Here is a 27,214-nt window from a genome sequence, read left to right as displayed (position 1 = left end):
GGAGCAGTATTAGAAAGAGCTATATAGTTCTCACAGTTTCCCATTTTTCTAATCTTAAATTCGGTTCACATTTCTGCAGCAATTTGTGATTTTTTTTTAAAAAAAGGGCAGGGAAGAAATGCTGCTAAGAGTACCATTTCTCTGATCTTGAAAGCCCATAGACTGCCAAAGAGTAAAAATAAGCCCTAATCATATATCTCCTGGGCAGAGCTTGGAAAAGTTACTTTTTTGAACTACAACTCCCATCAGCCCATTCCAGTGGCCATGCTGGCTGGGGCTGATGGGAGTTGTAGTTCAAAAAAATAACTTTTCCAAACTCTGCTCCTGGGTCATGTCTAGTTTGGCCTTAAGACAAAGATCCATAGGTACCCCAAGAAACAACCTCCAATGGCAATAGACAATATGTCTCTCAGTCTTTGATGTCTTAAATAACTTATGTTTTTACTAACCTAATGTTGGGTTTCTGGAGATTTGACCCTGATTTAAAATTCCTCTGTATTTGTTCATTGTTATTTTTTATTTTTTGCCTTTTGTGAACACAAACCTAAGGTTGAGGCCTTGAAATGGCATCAGAAAGTCTTAAGATTCCACTGATTTCAGCATGACTTAAAATCTGAATATATGAGTCTGCCTTATACTGAGTTATTATTGGTCTCATTGAGACTAGTACTGTCTACTCCAGGGATATTTGAACTTAAACTCTTATCTCCCTGATAATTGACCTTGCTGGCTGGGCCTGTTGGGAGCTACATTCCAACAACAGTTGGTGGGCACCATGTTGGCTGTCCCTTGTCTACCCAAACTGGATCCGTTTCAATCCGGTTTTAGGCCTGGTTTTGGCACTGAAACAGCCTTGGTCGCCCTGTATGATGACCTTTGTCGGGAGAGGGACAGGGGGAGTGTGACCCTGTTGATTCTCCTTGATCTCTCAGCGGCGTTTGATACCATCGACCATGGTATCCTTCTGGGGAGGCTCGCGGAGTTGGGAGTTGGGGGCACTGCTTGGCAGTGGCTCTGCTCCTACTTAGCGGATCGTCGCCAGAAGGTAGTGCTTGGGGAACATTGCTCGACACCCTGGACTCTCCATTGTGGAGTCCCTCAGGGGTCGGTCTTGTCCCCCATGCTCTTTAACATCTACATGCAGCCTCTGGGTGCGGTCATCAGGAGTTTTGGAGTGCTTTGCAATCAGTACGCTGATGACACGCAACTCTACTTCTCCTTTTCACCTTCTTCAGGTGAGGCTGTTGATGTGCTGAACCGTTGCCTGACCGCGATAATGGACTGGATGAGAGCTAATAAACTGAAACTTAATCCAGACAAGACTGAGACACTGTTGGTGAGCTCTTTACCTGCCCAGATGGTGGATGTTCATCCTGTTCTAGATGGGGTTACACTCCCCTTGAAGGAACAGGTTCGTAGCTTGGGGGTCCTTTTTGACCCTTCCTTGTCGCTTGAGGCTCAAGTGGCCTCGGTGGCATGGAATGCGTTTTACCATCTTCGCTTAGTAGCCCAACTACGCCCCTATCTGGACAGTGACGATCTCGCCTCAGTTGTTCACGCTCTGGTAACCTCTAGACTGGGCTACTGTAATGCGCTCTACGTAGGGCTGCCCTTGAAGACCGTTCGGAAACTTCAGCTAGTGCAAAATGCGGCAGCCAGGTTGTTAACGAGGACCTATCGGTCTGCGCATATAACACCTGTCCTGGCCCACCTGCACTGGCTGCCTATTTGTTTCCGAGCCAGATTCAAGGTGCCGGTTTTGACCTATAAAGCCTTACACGGTGTGGGACCACAATACCTTGTGGAACGCCTCTCCCGCTATGAACCTACCCGTTCACTTCGTTCAATATCCAAGGCCCTCCTCCGGGTACCAACTCATCAGGATGCCCGGAGGATTGTTATTAGATCTAGGGCCTTTTCTGTGGTGGCCCCCGAACTGTGGAACAGCCTACCTGTGGAGATACGCCTGGCGCCTTCGGTACTTTCTTTTAGGCGCCAGGTTAAGACCTGGCTATACTCCCAGGCATTTTAATGTTCAATGTGTTTCATTTAATTTTTTTTTCGTTTAACTTGTTGCTGATTTTATTGTAATTTTATTGTAATATTGTATTTTAATCTTGTTTTGTTCACCGCCCAGAGAGCTATTCGCTATGGGCGGTTTAAAAATGAAATAAATGAAATGAAGTGGTTCTCCACTTTTCAGAAAGAGAAAGTATTTCTCAATTCTGCCTGAGATTCTTTTAACTGGAGATGACAGGGATTGAATATGGACTTTATGCATGCATATCATGTGCTTTACCACTGAGCTATATGCCCTCTGGAAAATGGTTCCAGATTTTGAGCCTGAATTTAAATCTGTTAATGCCAGCTGCAATTTAACGGATATACTTTCATTCTAATTTTTGGTTGTTGTTTTTTTGCAGCCTCTTTCCAGTGTTGATCTACCCATGAAGGAATGCAACATACTTTTCAACAATGCACAGGTACTTGTACTACTTTTAAATTGTTGAATGATTTGTGAACACAATTCAACTAGAAGTCTAGCTATGTGGCAAAACTTGGTTAAAAAATTAGAGTTGCACATGTTGTGTTTGTGTATGTTGGATAATCATAAAATGTGTAAACTGACATCTTCCAGGAGATTGTGATCTGCCCCCACATACTTTAATTCCTAAGCACATGTCAAAGAGTATAGCACTGATCTGACCCAAGCACCTCTAGGGAGCAAGAGATACTTGCTAGAGAAGCAAGCACTCTGCTCATGACTGGCATGGATACTACAATTTTGGTTTGTTCTAAGGACTACGTTGGTGGCACTGACTCAGAGTGAAGCTGAATAATGACTTAGCAAAGAAGGCAATAGGAAGGAAGGAATGTCTTCTGTGTGGACGTTCTTTCAGAGTAGTGGGTCAGAGAGTGGGGAAAAATTGGTGACTTTTCAGAATTAATTATCTCTTGCTTCTGGAGTTCACTCTTTGTATGGAGTTGTTAGATGGCCTACAGCAGTATGGAATCTCATGTAGATATTATATCTGATGGTCATTTTTCCAGTGTCACCACACACTTCTAACCATGATGTAAAAGGAAACATGCTTAAAAGGTAGGACATTATCTCTTTGGTACTCCAAAAACCATTTTTAAAATTTTATTCATTTATTCATTTATTCATTTATTCATTAATTTTTTATATTGGCCTTTGTCAACCTCAGGGCAGATACAGGTAGAAGTGTGAGACTTTTCGGGTCTTTCCAAGAGCCAACACATTTATCACGTCTGAGGTGGACACAGGATGTTTAAAATGAACATTAAAAACTGGAAAGTGTGAATGTTGACAAAGATGTGTATGCTTATCAGGGTACACTCATCAGGGAAGTATGATTTACTGCATTACCTGTTGAGTGAATCCACAGTGACAAATCCAAATTTTTCTCTGTGTAATGTGTGAAATAACCTTCACTATGTTTGACCAGAAGTAGTTCAATATTTTAATTACAATTTTTAATAATTTGTTTTGTAATATTGAATTTACTTTATGTTTGTTAAATTGTTGGGTTTGGTCCAATCTGAATTTATCCTATTGTGTAAACTGACTTCTGTCCCGTACCCCAGTGATTTGTACTGTGTATTGAATGTTGTAAGTTACTTTGGACATAGCTTGTGGAAAGGTGGCATGTAAATAAACTCAATCAATCAATCAACTATCTGTTCTTGTGTAGAGCAGAATGTAAAATGGCCTTGGTTTTGCCAATCATGATGCATTGTGTTGTGTGTATTGTATATAACCTTGGGGTCCAATCCAGGTTTCCTACTGAGTGCGCACTCAAGAGGGTTGGCCTTTGATAATGGTTTAGCACAATACTGGATAGTTAATGGGAGTCCTCTGTACTGTATCTATGTTTGTTCAAATGCATTGACTTCAGCTTTCTAAGATGCCCTGTAGGTTCTATTGAAAGTACTGCAGCATTTAGTGTGCGTCTCAGTATCTATTATTTATAGCAGTGTTTCCCAAAGTGTGGTACGCGTACCCCTGGTGTGGTACGCGAAAGGGTTTCAAGGGGTACGCGGCCGAATGTTTTTTTTTGTACTTTTATCATTGGGTTTTAGTGGCAAAAAATGTGTGCATGTTTTCTTTTAAGAGAAAATACAGTTCTTGTGATTTCTCCAGTTTCTCACACAATCATGTGAGGGAAGATCAATATAACAACAGTGGTTTATCCCAATGTTATTCAACGCGTAGTCTCTTTTGCTCTCAATGCATTCCTTGTCTTTTCGTGCACCCCTCCAGTTTCTCATAAGACTCGGACTCCCTCGCAATGACTTTGGCCACCAAAAAACTCTTCTACAAACAGACAGATGGCGCCACAAAGATATTTATGCGTGTGCTCCACTACAAAAATGTTCACACCAGGAAGCGGGGAAGTGGGTTTTTTTCTCTATCTTCAGCCCTGCAGCAGTCATCTCGCCAGCCACTTCCCTCTTGGGGAATCTCCCGCTCTATGGCTGCAGAGCGGGTTTTTTCCCCATCCTGCCTGGCCTGCCCGCTCATCAGCTGTGAATTTTAGGTGGGAGGTTTGAGTCCCCTGCCTGCTCTTGGGCTGTGTGTCTGAGTGGCTTCCCAGGCAGTATGGGGGGAAAACCGCTCTGCAGCCAAAGAGCGGAAGATTCAAACCACCAGCCCAGGCAAGCGCTGCCTCTGTAAACCTGCTGCATGCTGCATGATTTTTGGCTGGAGTTTCTGGTTTTGGGGGGTCCCCTCTGGGTCTCCAGCTAACTTACCTTAATCTCTGGACTCTCAGCTTCAATTTAAAAAAAACACTAAGTTTCTAGGTCGTCTGTTTCCCGAGATATACACCAAAACGTCAGCCCCCCCGTGACTGTTTAATCTGTTTTTTAACCAATCTGTATAGCAGCTTTTAGGGTTGTTTTTTTTTTACAAACATTTCATATAAAATACGAATGTGTTATAATACCTTACCCCTCTCCCAATTATTTTTGTGAAAGTTGGGTACGCCAGTAAAATCAATGTCTCAAAAGGGGTACGCGCATGTTGAAAGTTTGGGAAACACTGCTTTATAGCACTAAGTAGCTTACTTTTTGAAGCATTTTGAAGTAAAAAAGACTTTCTCTTAGGATTTTTTCTTATTAAAAAATCCCTCCCCCTTGGGATGTGCAGCTGAGCAAAATTCATAGCCTTCAGCCTATGCTTGTGGTGTGGTACTGCTGTTGAGGGGGACAGGAGGCCCCAGTGGCAGAGCTACCGCTGTATCATATAGTAAATGATGTATGGAATGCAAAATACCTTTTCACCCATGGCACAGACAGCAGAGACACACAGAGAGAGCGCCTATGCCTTCTGGTCCTTGATGTGAACTACTATTTATTGGATTTTAGGTTCAAGACAAAGACACGCACACCCCCAAACACATATATAGCCTGCCGCTGACTACATTTTGGTACAGAAATTGGCTGACTAGTAAAGTCTGTCTGGCTTGACTTTTTTTAAAAAAACAACAGCTATGTTTCATATCAGCTACAGCACCTGCTTGAATCTATTTATCTTTTCTTTTAATTAAGAGATAATGTCAATGGGAGGAAAATAAAACCTGACAAGATGAAAATCTTTCACCATACCATTAACAACAACCATCAGAACAATAACAATAAGGGAAGCAGAAACATTTTTGTTCTGCAAGAGAGAGAAGAGAAAATCTTCATTAGGTTGCAACATCTTCTTACAGATAGTCTGTGGTGTACTCTACTAATGAATTATAAATACGAACAATGAAGGGAACAATAGAAGATTTGATCAGACAGCCCTAAACCAAAGCTATCCACTGAGACTAGTGTAACAGAGTTTAATATGTCTCTGTTATTTTTAAACAGCCTCATTCAGTTTGGCTCAGAGATACTTTCAGTGACTGACCTGCAGAAAGGGCAAAGTGAATCCTGATAATTATGCTGTGCGAGCACATCTTTGAGTCTGAGGTTCTACACACACCCCCACCAATCCCTACATATTGTTAAAGGCCACATTTTTGATGTGTATGAGATTACTATGTGTTAAAAAACATGAGTCACGGCCTGAAAATCATGAAATGCTGTGTTAAAAAGAGACATTAATGTTTGTTCTATAGTCACATTTTGATTATGGTTCCCCCTCCTTACCTCTGCAACTATGTGGATTGGAAACTTTGAACAAGGCATCTTTGTTTGTGAGCCAGGCTTGATGATAGATGGTTATGTAAGATATTTAGATAATTGTAGTAAAACTATTGTTAGTGTTTAAGTCCCAGAGGATAATTTCTTGAATTCTCTTGGATTTCTTGAAGTAAAAAACTACAAGCCCATGTGATGTTCCCTTTTCCAAGATGCACTGCCATGTTCTCTTCCAGGTTTGCGTCTCCTACCACTGGGTGGGGAACCTGAGCTGTAGTACCAAAAGATGGTACCTTCTCTAAGTCCAGTACTAATAACAAAAACAAATATTTTATTCATATACCACCCTAAACACTTCATAAACATAGGCTGGCATGTTTACAGTGTGTCTAGATTCTGAGAACTAAGATCAGATAATGAGTTTTCTCTCAAGGTTCCAGGAAAAGGCATTTTCCGAATTCCCTCCCCACAGATGTGCATCGGACACCTTCATTATGTAATTTTCATCATATGCTGGAGACACACCTCTTTACTCTGGCCTTTGAAACCTCGGATATATATTTTAGGACCCACCCCATCTCTTTATTGTAATTTGTTTTAACTATTTTAATGCTGTATTGTTTAATTGCTGTAGCCCATCCTGGGATTTCATGGTGAAGGGAGGGTAACATGTGCCTCTGAGCATATGGTGAGGGTGGTAATACCTGCAATCAGCCCATGTAACAGAAACAAGATATGTGCTGTGCTGATCTTGTTTTAGCAAGAAGGAAGCAACAATATTAACACAGTTGATATAGTTCAGATGCTTGATTTACTTTGCAATTTTAGTGAAGTTTCTGATAGTAATTTTTTTTTACTTTGCTTCTGCTTCTGTTAATATGTGAAGTACAGCAACACTGTGCATAAGTTACACAAAAAAACTCCAAAAGCAATTGTGGAATAATGGCACTGACTATTCCACAGAATAGTCTCCAGTAGACATGAGGAGTGTCTCAGTTTGCATAGGATAAAACAGTGGGTGGTAACATATATTCTAGCAAAATTCTAGGTATGCTCTAGGTTTTTAATTATCTATGTCCACCCTTCCTTAAGTGGAGTGATGTAAGCATAGCAGACTGTCTTGGGCTGACCAAGTTTGTTTTTTTCCAACAGCTAGATTTATTGCCTAAGTAGCAACATATTATATTCAGTCCAACTTTACATCAAACTGCAGTTTCAGATTCAACTGTTAATGCACCCAAAATAAAATAGAACAAAACCTCCAGTTTGAAACACAAAAAGCTGACTTCACCATATAAAGAAAATAAAAAATAAAAAACCTTTGACATTAATAAAAAATAAATTTGACAAAGATTTCTAGGATGAATAATGAGAGAAATAGAATTTTTAGGTTAGATTCTCTATAAAAACAGTAATAACAAAGGAAAGAAGCAAAGTAGCAAACAGAAAAAAATGTAATTCTCTATCTTTGGAGATACAGTCCTGATTGCAGGTGCCACCATTCACCATATGCTCAGAGGCACATATTACCAAATTATTCCAAGCTACACAGAAAGTGGATTGGACTATGAAAGACCAAATTGTGTTTGGACTGTGCAAGATCAAACTGTGTTTGCATTTTTACAAATTTGTAGGGCAGTACAATATCTCGGAGAGGTCAGGTCTCCTGCTGCCCTGGTGAATTCACTATAGCTGCCGAATTTCCCTGCTTTTTAAAGTTCAGTAGAAATATCTGTTATAGGTAGGTGCTATGAGTAGGTTCTCAAATCACAAGGTTGTTTTTTTTTTTTGCCTATTAGTGAATTTCTCTACTTTTTAATCTGGGAGGTAAGAAATGGGATCCTGTGCAAGTTTGCCGAGAATGGATTGATCATTTGCATGCTTATTGAGTTCAGTGGGATTTACTCCTGTGCAATCATGCTTAGGATAGGTAAAACTGACTATGGGGGAGGAAGGGAGAAGGAGGGGAGAGGAGAGGGGAGGAGGAAGTGAGGGGAGGGGGAGAGGGAAGGACAGGAGGGGATGAGAGGGAGGGGGAAAGTAAGGTTTGTTCCTTTGCATGCTTATTGAGTTTAATGTGATTTACTCATGTGTAATCATGCTTAGGATGTGCAAAACTGATGTAGGGGAGGGGCAGGGAGAGGAAGAGGGGAGGAAGGTACAGGTAGGGAGAAAGGTGGAAGAAAGATAGTGTAGGGAGGGAAGGAGATGGGGTGGACTGGGCAGAGGGAAAGCCCCTTTCCTTTCCAAAAGGAAAACATTGTAAACAGTATCATTATTTTTCAAGATTTTCCCCACCCTTTTATTCTACCGCAGACATAAGTAATCTCCCACCCAAGCTATCCCTGACTACACCAGACATTTATTCCACTTTAAACAGTCATGGCTTCCCTCAAAGAATCCTGGGAAGTGTAGTTTATGAAGAGTGCTGAGAGTCATTAGGAGATACCCTATTCCCCTCACAGAGCTGCAATCACCAGAATTCTCTGGGAAGAGAGGCTGACTGTTAAACCACTCTGTCCGCTGGCTCTCTGTGAGCTGTTTGTAAAGCATTTTGAGGGCAGAATTGCTTGCATCTGCCAGAACCTTGACTGCACAGTTATAGCAGATGAGTCTCAAGGGGTGCCCAGAACACTGTATTGTCTTGTTGTGTTGGATGAGTTTCAGTTAATAAGGTATAAGGACGAGGTGCTTGGTTCTGCCAAGGCAACTACTTGTGCTGATAAAAACTAGCAGAAGAGGGGCAGCCAACTGGGCCAAGATGGTGATTAATGCCTCCTTGCGAGAGGGGTGGTCCCCGCCTGTTTAATGAAGGTGGTGGTAAGAAACCCTCCCTGGATTCAGAAAATCAAAGTAAATTTCACCTTTTTTCAGCAGGGTTATTGAGTGCATGGTTGCTGATCAGATCAAGGTTCTCTTGGATGAAAATGATTTTCTAGATCCATTTCAATCAGGGTTTAGGCCCAGTTTTGGCATGGAAACTGCCTTAGTAAGGAGAGAGATAAGGGAGAGTGTGTCCCTGTTAATTCTCCTTGATCTCTCAGTGGCTTTTGATAGCATCAAAAGTATTCTCCTGGAGTGGCTATTCGAGTTGGGGATGGGCAGTACTGCTTTGCATGGTTCCAGTCCTACTTGTATGGTCATCTCCAGAGGGTGATGCTTGGAGAATGTTCTTTAGCCCAGTGGAACCTTCCATGTTCGGTTCTGTAAAGCTTTATCTTATCCCGCATGCTATGTGAAGGCCGAGGGGGAAAATACCCCCCCCATTTTCCCCATTGTTTTGGAAAAGAAACAAGCAAAAAAGGTTTTGGGGAAAAGAGGGGAAGGTTCCCCCCAATTTTTCTGGTTTTTTTGGGAGGGGGCTTCACATCTCTAGGCTGTACCAGATACCAAAACCTAGACTGGCTGCACTCTTGTTTGTCTTGTTATCAATTGGGATTCATATTTGGGCATATTCCAAACCTCCCAGAATCCAAGGATCATGGTGGCATTGAAGATGTCACTCCATGAGGTGGGCTCTCACACAGTAATACAATAAAAAAAGATGGTTGGCAAAGAATCAAGTTCAGAAGGCATGGAGTTTCACAGGACAAGTCCTGTCACACTAAAGGTTCAGTCCCTGGTAAAGGTCAGCGAAACTTCAGGGACATGCGATGGTAAGCATGCATGCTACGCACGTGCATCCCTGCCATGAGCCAAGATGGCAGTAGAGGCTTCATCCCCTTAGGGAAACTTCAGACACCATCTTGGTTAAGGGCAGCGCTGCGTGCGCAACCACACAACACAGCCGAGAAAGGTAGGTTGAGCAAGGGAATTTCGGGGGCTTCAAAGCTCTCACCGTGCAATCTGCGGCAGCGATCCTGTTGCGAATTGTGGAAGGGGAGCTCCAGAGCCCGGGACAGGCTTGTGCCCAAGGGTCCCAGCATATCTGGGGCCAGCCCTGCAGGTTCTTTAGGGCTTTGTGAGTTAACACAAGGAACTTGAACCTGGTCCAGTATCAAACTGGTAATTCTCTCAGCAGCAGAGTAACATGTTGGTAGTAGCCTGCTCCTGTCAGCAGTCTGGCTGCTGCATTCTGCACTAGCTGCAGCTTCCAGACCAAATACAAGGGTAGCCCCACATAAAGCACATAATAGTAATTGAGTGTTGGGGTTACCAGTGCGTGGACCACCCTCCCAGTCTAGGAATGATCACAACTGGCATAAAGCTGGTAGAAGGCACTCCTAGCCACAGAGGTCACTTGAGCCTCTAATGAGAAAGATGGATCAAGGAATATCCCCAAGCTGTGTACCTATTCCTTCAGAGGAAGTGCAATCCCATCCAGAACAGGAAGTTGACCTATCTCCCATACATGGGAACCACCCACACAAAGGTCTCTGTCTTTTTGGATCCAGGTACTGGTTTAGTGCTTGCACAGCCTCTTCTAACTCAGATGTAATGGAGACATAGAACTGCATGTCTTCAGCATGCTGATGACATTTTGCTCTAAAATTCCTAATGACCACTCCCAATGACTTCATACAAATGTTGAATAGCATTGGGGACAAAATGGTGCCCTATTGTGCTCCACAGCATAAACACCAGGGGACTGAAGAGCACTCTGCCAGCACTACTTTCTGGTGATGACCCTACCTGCAGGTAGAAATGGAGCCACCCTAGCACAGTTTTATCTCCCACAGAGTCAGCTCAGAAGGATACTTTGGTCAATGATATCAAAAGTCACTGAGAGATCTAGGAGAAGGAGCACAGTTGCACTCCCCTGTATACAGTGAGCTCCAGCAGAAGCCCTTTTAATATGTGTCCTCCATGCATGTACTGAACATGAGAGGGTTTTAGGTGCTTTTAGGAAGGGGAAGTGTTTTAAATCTTCAATTTGTTCATAATTTTAATTGGCACAAAATAATGGCAGGAAAGATGCATCCTGGATGGTAGGGAAAAGGAAGGGCAAGCTACAGATTCTAGGGACTAAAAATAAGACAGAAGCAGGAAAAATGTACTAAATAGGAGGAGAAAACAGCATTTCTTTAGGACCCCAGGGATTCCTGTCGCCTAGTACTCACCAACTCACTTATCAATCATAATTATGACCTGGGCCGGTGCCAGCCTACCCCAGGCCCCGGCACCTGCATGCACACCACAGCTACTTACCTTTCCCTTGAAGGGAATGCTGCTTGCACTGTGTGTGCATGCCTGCCATCAACCAAGATGGTGGCTGAACCTTCCCTAAGGGGCGGATGCCTCCACCGCCATCTTGGTTAATGGCATGCATGCGTGCTATGCGTGCGCACACCTGCCATCAACTGAGATGGCAGCAGGGGCATCAGCATCTTAGGGAAACCTTGGCTGCCATCTTGGTTGATGGCATGCTTGTCCCACAGCGTGGCCAGCATTTACTTCAAGGGAGAGCTAGGTGGGGCATGCAGGTGGGCATTGCAGGGGGTGCCTGGGAGCTTACTCTCTGTGATCCACGGCAGGGTCGGGATCCAACACTGCGGCGGATCGTGGAAGGGAGCGCTACCCACCCTAAGGAGGGGCCTCTCAGGGACCCCATGGACTCTAGGGGCCCTCAGCCAGGGCCCAACCTGGCCACCCTCTGACTCTGGCCCTGTTTCTGATTTCACTCATCAGCTATTAACACTAACGGGTAGGAGAAGCCAGGCTGGCTCATTTCACAGAAATTGCTTAGAAGGGTATGTGCACATTTTGCTGCATAACTTTTTTCTAGAGATATAGGTTGTTGTTGTTTTTAAAAAAAGAAAACTCAGAGTCTCGGGCCCTCTGCCTACGGGCACCAGTGAATGGTTGGTGACCCGCAGTTTAGAGACCGTGACAGGGAAGACAGAATCAGTGCTGGGACTCCTTGACACACCTAATGTTGAATCCAGCAACTGTCTTCACAAAGTTAAATTCTGAGGAGCAAGGGAATATATGTGCACATTTATCTGCTGTGCATATAAGGAGGAGAATATTTGAATGTAAATATCTAGGGGGCAAAAGGTACAAAGCATTTAATGGATAAGAAATTTAAAGCAGATAAACAGGAATTGTTTCCCCCTTGTTGCCCACTATGCCTGACACTCACTTTATGAACATATGTGTGGCATCACCTTTCTCTTTTTATTCATAAACCTACTCAAAATTCTCCTTTCTCACATTAAGGGGATAATGCCCAATTGCAATAATATAACTGCACTACTCACAATAATCTCTTACTATTGCCTCTCCTTCACTTATCTTCCAGATTGTCTGTGTTCAGATCATCAAATGTCAGCTTTAGTAAGATGATATATGCATGGGCTTCATGTACCCACACTAGGGATGGGAAAATCTGCCAATTTTGGCTTCTCTGAATTTTCCGCTTTTCTAATCTTAAATTCATCCTCTCACATCTCTGCATCAGTTTACAATTCTTACACACACATATTTATCAGCATTTTATCATAATGTACACATTTTTGCAATCAGTGTTTCCTAAAAATGCCTTTTTATTTGTTATTTTCATGAATACATGCATTTTATGCACATTTTCCCTTACTATAAGCATTTTTGTATGCACACTTTGGTTGGAGAACCATCACAAAATCCAGAGATGTGTGGATGTTGAAGCAAGCTTCGTTTCAGTTTGCATATTCATAGAAAGTTATGTTTATTTTTATTACTACCCCGCCTTTTGGCCAAATGGCCCTCAAGGAGGCTTAAGAAAAAGTAAACACAAATATAAAAATACATCAATAAAGCAATACATTGTACAAAAAATGAAATTAAATAGCAAATAACATTAATTAAGAAAAAATATCTGGGAAAGGCATTCCATCTCGCCTGAACTTACAGCTATTTCAAGGGGCGGTACACCAGTCCGAAATGGCGACAGCCTACGGCTCAGGCCAGGAATAGTGCAGCTTGACGCTGGGGGTCTCCATCTGCATGCCCTGGCCCAGGACGCTGCCACCGCTGGTAAAGTGAAAACAGGGCGGCGGCAACCGGCAACTGGTCTGGCCCCCGGGCCTTCCAATGCTGCAGCGGTAGCTCCCAGGCCTCGTAATCTTGCAGCTCTTCCGGGGCGGTGGGTGCTACCGTAAGTTCCTCTTGGGCTGGCCAAACGACTCCCTGGCGGCGTGTGGCCTGTTTTTTCTGCCTGAGTCCATCCTCTGGTGCGTCCTGCATTTCTTAGTCGGGGAGCCCTGGCTGGGCAGAGGCGGGTCTTGTCAGAAGAGCAGCAGGTGGGGAGCTTCTCCATTGCTGGGCAGCCCGTGGGAGCCGTTGTGCAGCAGCCCGTTATGCAGCGAGCAGGTGGGGGCTGCCGCTGCAGCTGCCGCCGAGAAGACGCCGGCTTGGCCTTGGGGCCTCTCCCTCATGGAACCAGCATGATGTGAATTAGCATGTTTAGTAATAATGAAATCTATTTTTCTCAAAAGAGTGAAATGAGAATAAAGTGTGAATTAAGTAGCTTCACATTCAAAAGTTAACCCAACCCAATTTCTTTCTTATCCATAATCAAACATAGCTTTTTTTGCCCCTCTCTTTATGAAAGCAAACAAAAAAATCCAGGAAACCACAGTTTTTCACAGCTTCCCATTACATCTGAAGCAGGGTCTACGGTTGGTAGATTCCAAAAAAGGCAGGATCTGGAAACCAGCTTTAAACCCTAGCTTCATATTCTGGTTTGTTTGGAAGCCATTAACCATTGTTTCCCATATGAAACTATGATTAACTGTGATCTCCTGACTTGTTTCCCCAGTCATGCAAAGGGAGAAGTGAAGTGAGAGAAAAGGGGCTGCATGTTGATATATCAAGCTCATGCATATTTTGACTTATGTGTTGGTTTTAAATTGCAAGTTCTGTGGGAGTTGGGACCTATGGAATTCTCCATATACATTGATACAACTGCGCAAATAATTGCATATAATAACAGTAGTAGTTCTGGAGGTATATTGGTAAGCCCATGGCAAATGCCAGTAATTATGACATCTGGATTACTGGGGTGTATCTCCTAAGAACTTTGTTGCACTGTTGCTTTGCATAATATTGCTGAAATGTTATTCTTGCATAACCAACATACTGTAATGCAGTCTCATATTGGCATGGCCAATCACTCGTGTGTAAATAACTAGCATCTCATTTTTGCCAATTTATACACAGGTAAGCATTTTTCCCAATGGATGCTTGGTCTGATTCTTTTTAATGTCAGTCCTGTTTTAAAGCTATCATAATATAGAAATGCTGATATTTGAAATGTAGTTAGTCAATCCCGACCACAGCACAATTGTTTGTGCTCACTTCTTCCACAAGGTTGAATTAGTCATTCAACACTAATGTTGAATTTTTTGTTGTCTGGTTCCTGCCAGCTACTGAAACTTGACAACTAATTCTGGATAAGCATGATCAAAATTGATAAACTCTGCTTTACATGGAAGCCAAAAATTGGAAGTGGCTGCTATTTCAAATACAATCTTTTATCTCATATGGCATAGTGGCATTTAGTGAAAACATACAAATTTAGCCTTGGATTGCCCTGGAGATAGAGGTTTGGATGCAATTCAAATAAGTAGTTCTTTATTCTGTATAACTTTAGGATATACTAAGACATTTCGGCTGCACCTGATATCATTAAATTTGGCAGTCACTGCCTAAGCTTCCTGCTTTTCATTTGTACAAAAGACCATATTAAAGAGTCTAGAAATATGAGAAAATTCATGTTTTTACTTCTTTCCATATGCTCATAGTGACACCGTAAATGATCAGAACTGAAAGGAGCCTAAAAGCTAATCTGCATTGCACCTTTTATGATAGATGATGTTTTCATACAATACAGGAAACGACCATAGGATTGAAAATGAACAAAATCCATTGCAATTTTATCTGAAAGCAAGTGTGGACCAAGCATGGCAGCCTTCTATGAGGATCAGAGTAACAAGGAGCTCAGCCTTCAGAATACTTATGTCAATGGGAATTTATCTGAAGCAAGAGCTTAGGAGATAATTTTAGCAGTAGAAGATGATGGCCTCTGGACTGGTTCTTCTCTTTGGATGAGATTACTGTCTCCCCATGGCTGAATTACAAAGTATACTCCCATAGTCTTTTTTTTTTTTTAGTAGACCTTGACATATGTAGCATCAAATAAATAACCTTAGGGTGGCTTGCCCTAAAATTAAGGTATAGTTATCCACTAACCCATGGAGCACAATGGCTACTTCTACTACATTGCTAATTATTTTGGTTAGCCTTTAATAAGGTCTCTTACACCCACAGAGCTTTTTATCCATTCTGGTGCCAACTTGTGAAATGGAAGAGGTGGGCTTCCTGCCCAAAAATGTATTTGGTAAATTATTGATCTAGACTTGGCTAATCTGTTTCTATTCTGAATTAACTTAAAAGTTGATTAAATGATTAACGTTATAAGTCAGCTCCTGCTGCTTTATCTCATCTTTGTTTTTTTGGTTACATCCACTCCTCAAATATGTATGCATTCAGTGTTTCCTTCATTAATATTCATAATATCAATTTTCTCTATTTTTTTCACTTTCAGACTCCATGCAAACTTTCTTAGCAGTGACTGAGCTCTGTAGGATTTGCTTCTGCATAAACATGCACAGCCCTAACTCTAAGCCTGACATGCTTACCAAGGAATAGCAGTAAATTCAGTGGGATTTAATTTCCAGCTGAAAATATTTAGAAACCCTGTTTTTTCATTCTTTGCCACAAAATTCTTTCAGGATTTGGAATTTATTTATTACATCATCAGTGTCCCTAGCCTTTAATCATTGCCTATCTTGACTACTGCAACAGTTCTGATATTGGTTCCTGAATATGTGCCATTAAAAGCTTTATTCAACAAATATTTTCTGGTGCTATCATGTTCTTTTATCCTCATTTTATTTTGCCCTTCCTCCATAAGGGCTTTACAAGGAAGTCAGAAAAACTGAGACAGAATTATATGAATTATGAAGTAAAACCTAGGCATACCATTTTTTTAAATCTTTATGTCAGGCATTTGTTTTACATTTCCTTGCAGCAGAAAATGTCAAATGTGAAGCCAAAGTTTCATCCATTCTATGGGCCTTTCCAAAACTGTATAGTGGAAACTCTCTCTCCATAACAGACCCTTCTCACAACAGAGAATTGGGTTTACTATTGCTTAGAGGTAATGATTAGCTGCAAATTGTGAAGGCACATAATCTATGGTTTCAAAATCTGCCTTTTTATGTTGCATTCTTCTGCCTATTACTTTTGTTGCTTTAACCAACAATTACGACTTGTCTTTCAGAATCTGTGCATTTAAAAGCAGAGGTGATTTGTTTATTGTGTCCTTTTACAAGGTCTAGCTCAGCCTGACCTGCTTGAGGTTTTCAAAGCATCAAATTCATTGCAATGAAGAACAACAATAATCAACCCTCCTTTCCCCTACACAGTAAAGGGACTGCTCGGAAGGCTTTGACGTTCACTGTTGTATGTCCTATCATTCATGGAGTTTCAGTGAAGATTCATATTTATGAACAAATTAACACATTTTATATCTGCCTAACTCTGAGAGTCATAAATGCACAAGGGCCAGAAAGCTTTCAGCAGGCTTCATTACTAACTCTCCAAAATTAAAACTTGGGCATGCCTGCAGTACAAATAAGCTCACTTCTCTTTAGTGAAGTATCAGATTCAGGACTGATTTGTATATCCAGCAAAAGGATCTGGGATTCTGCCTCCTCAGAATGCAGATGAGAGAATGCATTTTTAATTTTCCCAATATAAAATAACTCATAGTATCTAGAAATAAATGAGCACATCAAAAGGAATGTTAGGTTGGAGCATTTCTCCCCAGCATTCTAGTTTTCCACAAGCAGAGAGATTTTGAAATAAAGGAACATTCAGTCATGCACTCTCCCATTAGAAAGGGCATGTGCAAAAAAAATTTTTTTTTCAGTGGAAAACTACCCAACGCGTATTGCCATATATCTTCTTCTTCAGTTGCAACTGTAAATGTTAGCACATATAGAATAAAGCTTGCCTTTGAGTATTCCAAGATCCTTTTGCACAACACTCTAGTCTTAATGTAATAATTATTCTGAAGGGATTTTAACCAGGCTTTAAACTAAAGATAGAATATAATGCCCTTTAAAATATTTCTTCTTCTTCATTATCATCATCATCATCATCACCACCACCACCACCATCATAATCATCCTAGCAAGTATTGTACTATTGTCTCCTGCTGGGAGGAAAGGCGGGATACAAATTAAATAAATAAATAAATAAATATTTTATTGTCTAATATATTGAGAGCCAGCTTGAGAACCTTTGTTACTAGGCTGGGCTTAAATAATCCAAACCAAGGGTGCAATCCAAACCCCCTTTGCACTGGGCTGTCGTATTTTGGATTGCTCTGTTGGCCTCTGCTGGCCTCCACTGGCAGAGTGATGCCATCAACACTCCTTTGGTGTAGACAGTGCAGAGTGAAGCCAGCCAAACATGTAGGTGGAAGTGCTGCCAGCAGGATCCCCACGGGTGATAGCCAGCAGAAAGTCATGAAACAGATGTTACAGGGAGGGGGCTCAGCCAACCCAGGATCTGTGAAATCCCAAGCCAGCCCAACTGTTATAATGTAATGGCATCGGCCCCGATAACTGCATCGACTCAAGGCTCCCAGATTAACATGCAGATAGCAACTTACTTATCCACTGGTCTGATACATTTCCCAAATATTCTAGCGTAGTTCTCAGCTCAAAAAAGTGTCAAAATACACATAGATCTGCATATTTTGTGGGTCAAGACAATCTACTTCTTCCAAAGGGACACTGACTATGAACAGACCAGTTCCACTGTCCCTACCCGTGGTGCAGATGCATACCCTGTGATGTCCCATGTTTTTAATAGACTGGGTATGCAGACTTGAGGTATAAGTAAGGAGTTTCGCCATTTTCTCGTAGGTTTTATTTTCAGCCTCGCCTTTTCTCCATCTGTCATTCTCTCTCACTGCCATACCTCCCCCCGCCCTGTCCCGCAATTGCTAAGGTTCTGCCTCAGAGTAATTTTTTACAGCTCAGTTACAAAACCTTCACAATTTAGGATTTATATTGGGCCTGACACAACACTAACAAGAGCCCTGCAAATGGCAGAGTGCTCGAAACAAAAGGTTATCAAGCCTGTAATTTATTTGTTTAGACCACTTGCTCTACAAAAGAGTCCTCTTATCTTTTCGTTTCCCTGAGTATATAGCAACAAGCGTGGGTTCCTTCAGAGCAATGCCTCACTTTCGCTGTCAGTCCCTTTCTTTTCTATAGCATTTTGCAAGGAGTTGATATATTAGGCAGGTGGATATTATTTATTTATTATTTGATTTATATCCCGCACTTCCTCCCAGCAGGAGCCCAGGGTGGCAAACAAAAGCACTAAAAACACTTTAAAACATCACAAAACAGACTTTAAAATACATTAAAACAAAACATCTTTAAAAACATTTTTAAAAGCTTTCAAGACATCTTTAAAAAAGGATAAAAACATACTTTTTAAAAAAAAAGGTTTAAAAAAAATTAAAAAGCAATTCCAACACAGACACAGACTGGGATAAGGTCTCAATTTAAAAGGCTTGTTGAAAGAGGAAGGTCTTCAATAGGAGCCGAAAAGATAGCAGAGATGGCGCCTGTCTAATATTTAAGGGGAGGGAATTTCACAGGGTAGGTGCTGCCACCCTAAAGGTCAATTTCCTATGTTGTGTGGAATGGGCCTCCTGATAAGATCTGCAGAAGACCCTCACCTGCAGAGCGCAGTGATTGACTGGGTATATAAGGGATAAGGCGGTCTTTCAGGTATCCTGGTCCCAAGATGTATAGGGCTTTGTACCCCAAAACTAGAACCTTGAACTTGGCCCTGTAGCAAATGGGCAGCCAAGTGCAATTCTTTCAGCAGCGGGGTGACATATTGATGATACCCTGCCCCAGTGAGCAGTCTCGCCTCCGCATTTTGCACCAGCTGCAGCTTCCAGATCAACCTCAAGGGCAGCCCCACATAGAGCGCATCACAGTAATCCAGCCTAGAGGTTACCAGTGCATGGACAACAGTAGTCAGGCTATCCAGTCCAGAAACGTCCGCAGCTGTCTTACCAGTTGAAGCTGGTAAAAGGGACTCATAGCCACTGAGGTCAACTGGGCTTCCAGCAACAAAGATGGATCCAGGAGCACCCCCAGACTATGAACCTGCTCTTTCAGAGGGAATACGACCCATCCAAAGCAGGCAACTGACCAATTATTTGAACTCAGGAACCACCAACCCACAGCGCCTCTGTCTTGCTAGGATTCAGACTCAGTTTATTGGCCCTCATCCAGCCCACCACCAAGTCCAGGCAGCAGTTCAGGGCTTGCACTGCCTCTCCCGATTCAGATGTTACGGAGAAATAGAGCTGGGTATCATCAGCATACTGCTGACATCTTGCCCCAAACTTTCTAATGACTGCTCCCAAGGGCTTCATATAGATGTTAAACAGCATGGGGGACAAGATGGTACCCTGTGGCACCCCACAGCACAACTGCCAGAGGGCCGAAAGACAGTCACCTAATGCTATTCTCTGAGAACGACCGTGGAGATAGGATCAGAACCACTGTAAAACAGTGCCTCCAATACCCTTCTCACCAAGTTGGCCCAGAATGATACCATGGTTAATGGTATCAAAAGCCGCTGAGAGATCAAGGAAGAATAACAGGGTCGCACTCCCCCTGTCCTTCTTCTGATAATGGTCATCCATCAGGGCAACCAAGGCCGATTCAGTCCCATAACCAGTCCTGAACCCAGACTGGGATGGGTCAGGATAATCTGTTTCATCCAAGAGTACTTGCAATTGCTGCGCCACAACCCTCTCAATCACCTTCTCTAAGAAGGGGGTATCTGTGACCAGTCAGTAGTTGTCACAAACCAATAGGTCCAGGGTGGGCTTTTTCAGGAGCTGTCGGATCACTGCCTCTTTCAAGGCAGCTGGAACCACTCCCTCCCGCAATGATGTGTTGACCACACCCTGGATCCACTTGGTCAACCTCCCTCGGCAAGCTTTAATAAGCCAAGAAGGGCAAGGGTCGAGAGGACACGTTGCTGGCCACATCAAAGCAAGCACCTTGTCTACGTCATCAGGCCACATCAACTGAAACTGATCCCAAGAAGTTGCAGCAGACGTTGCACTGGACACCTCATTGGAGACTACAGTAGATGTGGATGGGGCATCAAGACTGCTACAGAGGCGAGCAACTTTAACCTCAAAGTGCCTTGCAAACAATTCACAGTGGGCCTCCGAAGGGTCTAAAACTTGATTTCCTGGAGTTGATGTCAACAGACCCCTGACAATACAGAAAAGCTCCACCGGACAGCTACTTGAGGATGCAATGGAGGCAGAGAAGTGGGTCTTCTTTGCCGCCCTCACCGCCACACAGTAGGCACGGTTATGCTGTTTTACTCGTGCCTGATCAGCCTCATGGCATGTCTTTCGACACTTGCGCTCTAGCTGTCGTCCAGCCTGTTTCATTGCCTTTAGCTCACTGGTGTACCAAGATGCAAACTGGGCTCCACAATGACGGAGAGGGCGTTCAGGGGCAACTGTGTCAAGAGCCTGATGTGCCTCTCTGTTCCACAGCATAACAAGGGCTTCAACAGAGTCACCTGCTCTAACTACTGGGAACTCCCACAGGGCACTCAGGAATCCAATGGATTCCATTAGTCACTGGGGGCGGACCATGTTAATCTTTCCACTATCCCTGCAGGGAAGGATCGGAGCCATAAGTCTAAACTTCACCAGGAAGTTGTCTGACCATGACAATAGGGTGACATCCACCCCCACCCCGTCTCCAGACCATCTGTTCCTCCATCTGGAGCAAGAACCAAGTCAAGGATGTGGCCTGCCCTATGTGTTGGGCCAGTGACAACTTGAGAGAGGCCCATGGTCATCATGGAAGCCATGAAGTCCCAAGCCAGAACACTAGAGGCAGCCGCAGCATGGACATTGAAATCACCCAGCACTATTGTTCTGGGCTCCTCCACAACCACAGCCAAGATGGCCTCCACCAGCTCAGTCAGAGAAGCTGCTGGGTAGCAGGGTGGACAGTACACCAGCAGCAACCTTAGTTTACTGTCTCCTCGGCCCGACACCAGGTGCAGGCCCTCACAGCCAGATTCAAGTCAGAGTGGTTTCCTGGTGACAGAGATGGAATATCTGTAGACCACAGCAACTCCTTCCCCCCGTCCCTGCAGCCTGTGCTGATTTTGCACCGAGTTTCCAGGTGGGCAAAGCTGGGTCAGATCAACTGCTCCCAGCTCACCCACCCAGGTCTTGGTGACATGGACTGCCTTCAAGTCGATTCCGACTTATGGCGACCCTATGAATAGGGTTTTCATGGTAAGTGATATTCAGGGGGGGGTTACCATTGCTTTCCTCTGAGGCTGAGAGGCAGTGACTGGCCCAAGGTCACCCAGTGAACTTCACAGCTGTGTGGGGATTTGAACCCTGGTCTCCCAGGTCATAATCCAACACCTTAACCATTACACCTCACTGGCTCTCAGTAATGCACACCAGATGAGCACCTTCATCCACAATCAAATAATGGATTAGAGTGGTCTTATTGTATACTGATCTCGCGTTAAACAACAACACACACAGGCCAGTAGGCATAGCAGATGAGTAATGTGGAACCCATCCACGAGAGGAGTGGCAACAAGGAACAAGGGGCAGATAGCCTTGCCCTCCTCTTCTATGGTAATTCACCACCTCCCCATGGCTATATTTCTCTCTGTCCATGATCACTGAAATTGGGGTGGCATCACCCATGTTCCTCTGTACTAAGACTCCTCCTATACACCTATGGACCCAACAAGAGCCCACCAAGAAAACCTCCCTGAGCCAATTATTCCAGTAGGCCTCTGCAAGAATTGGGAACAGTCATACCCATTCAATTTTTTTCACACAGGGCATATCTACTCCCCCTCCTGTCTCACACCCAGGAAGGGCCAGCCTTCTGCCAGTTATACACTCTGAAGGCATCTGGTGACTTTCTCCTATCATTCAGTTCACTGCACAGGCTTTCCCCCTGTGCAGGAACTACATATGCACCACACGCCCTCCGCACCACCAATCTCCTCTTTGGTGTTGCCCCTTCAGTGGCAACCTCACTGGTGGCAGACTTGCCACCCAAGGACAGCTGTGCTTTTATGCCTCCTGACCCCACAGCAGCTGATGCAAGAGGCTGCAAGATTAACTGCAGCCTCTCTCTGGAGGAAGGGGGTTAGGCAGGAGGTCCCAGTTCTTGCAGCACTTACTAGGGACATCAGCTGTCTCAAGGGACAGCAACCCAAAGGAGCGAGCGGCAAGCACCCAGTTGCTCAGTTACTCACTCTCAGAGCAATTCTTCTCCAGTCCCCTAGTGCTGCAGCTGTTCTATGTTCTTAGCCGTATGTTGCCAAGGGCACAGTTTGTGATGAACTTTGGGTGATGCCAAGGCATGCACATGAGATGGTGACTTTGGTAGCCCCACCCTTTTATACCTGAGGAGAGAGGAGTGGCTGGTTAGCAGGTGGCAGGCAGGCAGATGAAGAAACCAGATGCAGCTCTACCCAGTCACCCTGCCATAGACTCTCATGATTGTGTTCATCTTTTGTAGCTCTGAGGCGGGAGCTTTTATGATGGGGGTTCAGGCATTCCCGCCATGCAAATAGATGAGGTTAGGATAGGGATGGAAAGATCTGTCAGTTTCAGTCCTCTCCATTTCTCATTTCTCCAAAATTAAATTTAGTTCACATTTCTGCAGCAATCTGCAATTTAAAAAAAAAATCCTCTTGAAATTTCTCTAGCATTTAGTGTTAACTTCTCCTAATGAATACAATTTTGTAGGCAGTTTTGACTAAGGTACACATTTTTGCAAACCATTTCTCACCATATAATGCATTTTGTGTGTTATTTTCACTCATATGTTCATTTTTATGCACACTTTGCCCTGATATATGCAGTGTTGTAAACGTTGTTTAGTTGGTGAACTGCATCACAAAATTCAACGAAGTGCAAGTTTTGAAGGGTAGCTGTGTTTTGGTTCTCATATTATTCTGGACAGTGACGACCTCGCCTCAGTTGTTCATGCTCTTGTAACTTCTAGACTGGACTACTGCAATGCGCTCTACATTGGGCTGCCCTTGAAGACTGTTCGGAAATTACAACTAGTCCAGAATGCAGCGGCCAGATTGCTGACGCAGACCAGAAGGTCCGCTCATATAACACCTGTTCTGGCCCGTCTGCACTGGCTTCCTGTTTGTTTCCGGGCTAGATTCAAAGTGCTGGTTTTGACCTATAAAGCCCTACACGGCATGGGACCGCAATACCTGGTGGACCGCCTCTCCCAATATGAACCTACCCGGACACTACGTTCAACATCTAAGGCCCTCCTCTGAGTGCCATCCCATCGAGAAGCTCGGAGGGTGGTGACTAGAACCAGGGCCTTTTCCGTGGTGGCCCCCGAACTGTGGAACAGCTTCTCCGATGAGGTGCGCCTGGCGCCGACGCTACTATCTTTTCAGCGCCAGGTGAAAACCTTTTTATACTCCCAGGCATTTTAAAGTGTGTTTTAATAGCATTTTCATCATTATTTGTATTTTGGATGTTGTTTGGTTCTTTTATTGTTTGTTTGTTTTGTTTTCTTGATTTATTGTATTTATTGTATTTATACATTGCTTGTTTTTTTATCTTTTTGTACACCGCCCAGAGAGCCTTCGGGCTTAGGGCGGTATATAAATTAAATTAAATAAATAAATAAATAAATTTTGGAAAGTGTGAATTTGATAGATTTGGCTTGAAATGAGAACTGAATCAAAATTCTCGCCCATTTCTAGCTGAGGGCCTGTGCGGATTGCTCCCTATAGCTATACTGTCCCCAAGTTTGGTGCAGAAGAAAATCTGCATCATATAAGTCTTCCCTGAAAGGAGGAATCCTGGCAATACCAAGATCTCCCCTTGAAAAAAGGAAATCTACATGCATAAACTAATATGGGTTATATCCAAAGTAGCACTAAACTTAATTTCCATTTGCACAATGGGATTCCTCATTCTCCTCCTCTTGCGCACCCCCTAAATCTGTTCTAGGGGTTTCCACAATGTTGTGGAGCAGAATTGGGGAGGGTGTAGGGGGAGGGGGAAAGTCCCATTGTGCAAGTGGACATCTTTGAGCTGACAAGATGTGTTAGTTGGATACCACCCTGTGTGTGTCATTTCCATTCTCAGCTGTGCCAAATGCATCAACAGGTAGGGGGCCATGGCTGCCAGGTGTGGGACTAGCTCACTGCAGCCCTGGAACCTCCTTCATGCAATCATTGAACACATGGGTGGGAGTCCTTCATGCGTTTGTCTAGTTTCCCTTTCAAAGCTATCCAAGTTGGCTGCTGTCATTACTTACTGTGATAGTGAATTCCATAGTTTAAATATGCACTGTGTGAAAAGTATTTCCTTTGTCTGTCCATAATCTTCCACTATTCAGCTTTATTGTATGACCCTGGGTTTTAGTATTATGAGAGCGGGAGAAAAATGTTTGTCTCCCTATCCACTTTTCCCACATCATGGATTGATTTCTATGAATCCCACTGGTATAACACCATAATCATACAAGGTATTTCATTTAAGAAGTTGTTAAGGTTAAGGTGCTGGACTACGACCTGGGAGACCAGGGTTCAAATCCCCACATAGCCATGAAGCGCACTGGGTGACCTTGGGCCAATCACTGCCTGTCAGCCTCATGAAAACCCTACTCATAGGGTCGCCATAAGTCGGAATCGACTTGAAGGCAGTACATTTACATTTTAGAGAGCCAGTGTGGTGTAGTGGTTAAGGTGTTGGACTACGACCTGGGAGACCAGGGTTCGAATCCCCACACTGCCATGAAGCTCACTGGGTGACCTTGGGCCAGTCACTGCCTCGCAGCCTCAGAGGAAGGCAATGGTAAACCCCCTCTGAATACCGCTTACCATGCAAACCCTATTCATAGGGTTGCCATAAGTCAGAATCGACTTGAAAGCAGTCCATTTCCATTTTTATAATTTTACTGCATTTTTATCCTGCTCTTCGTCCAAGGAGATCTGTGCTCCTTTTGACCCCCTTATATATATATATCTATATATATCTATATATCTATATCTATATCTATATATCTATCTATATATCTATCTATATATATCTATATCTATCTATCTATATCTATATCTATATGTTGTATTAAGAACCCTTCATTTTATTATAATTACCTATATCTATTTATCTATCTGTCTATATCTGTATCTATATATGCTCATGTCAGGAACATAGTTTACGTGAACAATATTGCCATTCTAAGTCAGAATGAAGATGGATCTTAAGCACTATAATGCAGAAGATACACGTGGCATTTAAAGTATAGTCACAGTAGGGATGGGGAGAGATTTGGTTTGGTTTGCATTTTATTGCAAGCCAACCTAATTCACACTTCCCAAAAATATATGTGAACAGAAACACTGCCATCCTTTGAAATTTGCACTCCTCCAAATTTTGCAATGTAATTCTCCAACCAAAATTAGGTAAAAATGTATATATTAGTAAAAATAATGTACAAAAATCATTTTTGCTTGAAAAAATGTTTATATTAGGCAAAATTGCATACAAAAATGTTGTATTAGGAGCAATATGCACTAAATGCTGGCAAATTTTCATGAGGTCTTTTTTTAAAAAAAGCAAACCGATGCAGAAATGTGAAAAAACTGAGCTTGAGATTGAAAAATGAGGAACTGAGAGAAACCAACATTGACAGAATTGTCCATCCCTACTCACAGTAGGTTCTTCTTACATGGGGGGAGTGGCTTGCCCAGTGAGATGGAGCCACAGCAATAGCCTCTGAGCAACAGCATCACTGCTGGATACTAGGAGGGGCAAAGCGACATTGAGGGGAAGGATGCATGGATCCACTGATAGGAACAGGAGGATTTGTTCTGCTGGTGTATCCATGCAGCCCTGTCCTTGCTGTCATATCGCATCTCCTGCTACTGGTACATGGCAGCAACACTACTGTCAGGAAGCTGTTGTTGTGGCTCCGTCTCAGCAGGCAAATCATTTCTTATGCATAGTGAGAACCTTGTTTCTCAGTTTGCATGAAGGATATGCATGTTTGGAAGCTGAGCACTGCTCTTGACTGTGTCCACTCATGCTTCACAAGTATGCTATCTGTTTTATTTCTTTTTTTTAATGGAACATGCTGGTTTACCTATTCATCTTTAACCTTATTTGTTTTTAAATCAAAACATTTTAAACAGTTATGAAATTACTCCAGGGAATGAGGGAGTGATATATTCCTAATAGCCAGTTGGTACTCTCCATAACCAGTTTTTCCCTCAGTTCAAACTGAGCTATGCTGCGAACTTGCAGAATTGGTTTTTCAGAGCACTCCATTGGAAGAGTTACTGAATGATGTGAGGACATTTTGAAATCATCCCCATGTTCCAAAATCACACTGCAATGTGATCCTGCTGAGTAGTATTCCATAGAACTAGTTCTTTATGTGATTTTTATAGGGCTAAAACATTTTAGCCCATCATTTTCTTTATATATTACAGTCAAGAAAGTGCACAATTCAACAGTCTGCCTAAATCATGATTCACTAGAAAAGACAACAATGCTGGGAAAAACAGAAAGGAGTAGAAAAAGAGGAAGACCAAATGAAAGATGGACTGATTCCATAAAGGAAGCCACAGACCTGAACTTACAAGACCTGAATAGTGTGGTTCATGACAGCTGCTATTGGAGGTCGCCGATTCATAGGGTCATCATAAGTTGTGATTGACTTAAAGGCACATAACAACAACAACAACAAATCTGTACCATTTCCTATGGCTGAGACTTAGAGGTCTAGCAAGAGAATTTGGTATCCAAATCTTCCTGCAGCTCAGTTGCCCATCACCATATAATCAATAGATTTTTTTTCCTTTTTGAACAAACACCACTTCTCCTTTTCCAAAAATTGAGGTCCTTGCCTTTTCTTTCCCTTGTAGATTCACATTTCTGTACGGATATAACCTCAAAAAAGTATATAAT

At 43.0% G+C, this 27,214-nt stretch overlaps 1 protein-coding gene across 1 annotated transcript in view; it reads left to right on the top strand.

Moving 5' to 3' along the window:
* Window positions 1-27,214, top strand: part of PPARGC1A (PPARG coactivator 1 alpha) — a 931,093-nt gene that overhangs the window by 395,388 nt on the left and 508,491 nt on the right. The window contains exon 2 of the mRNA XM_061583991.1: window positions 2,424-2,483. Within this exon, the coding sequence (XP_061439975.1) occupies window positions 2,424-2,483 (60 nt within the window). The remainder of the gene's footprint in view (window positions 1-2,423; window positions 2,484-27,214) is intronic.

The sequence above is a fragment of the Rhineura floridana genome, chromosome 9, assembly GCF_030035675.1.
Source record: "Rhineura floridana isolate rRhiFlo1 chromosome 9, rRhiFlo1.hap2, whole genome shotgun sequence".
In the NCBI taxonomy this organism is placed as follows: domain Eukaryota; kingdom Metazoa; phylum Chordata; class Lepidosauria; order Squamata; family Rhineuridae; genus Rhineura; species Rhineura floridana.
The sequence above is the reverse complement of the archived record's forward strand: the minus strand, read 5'-3'. Positions and strand labels throughout refer to the sequence as shown.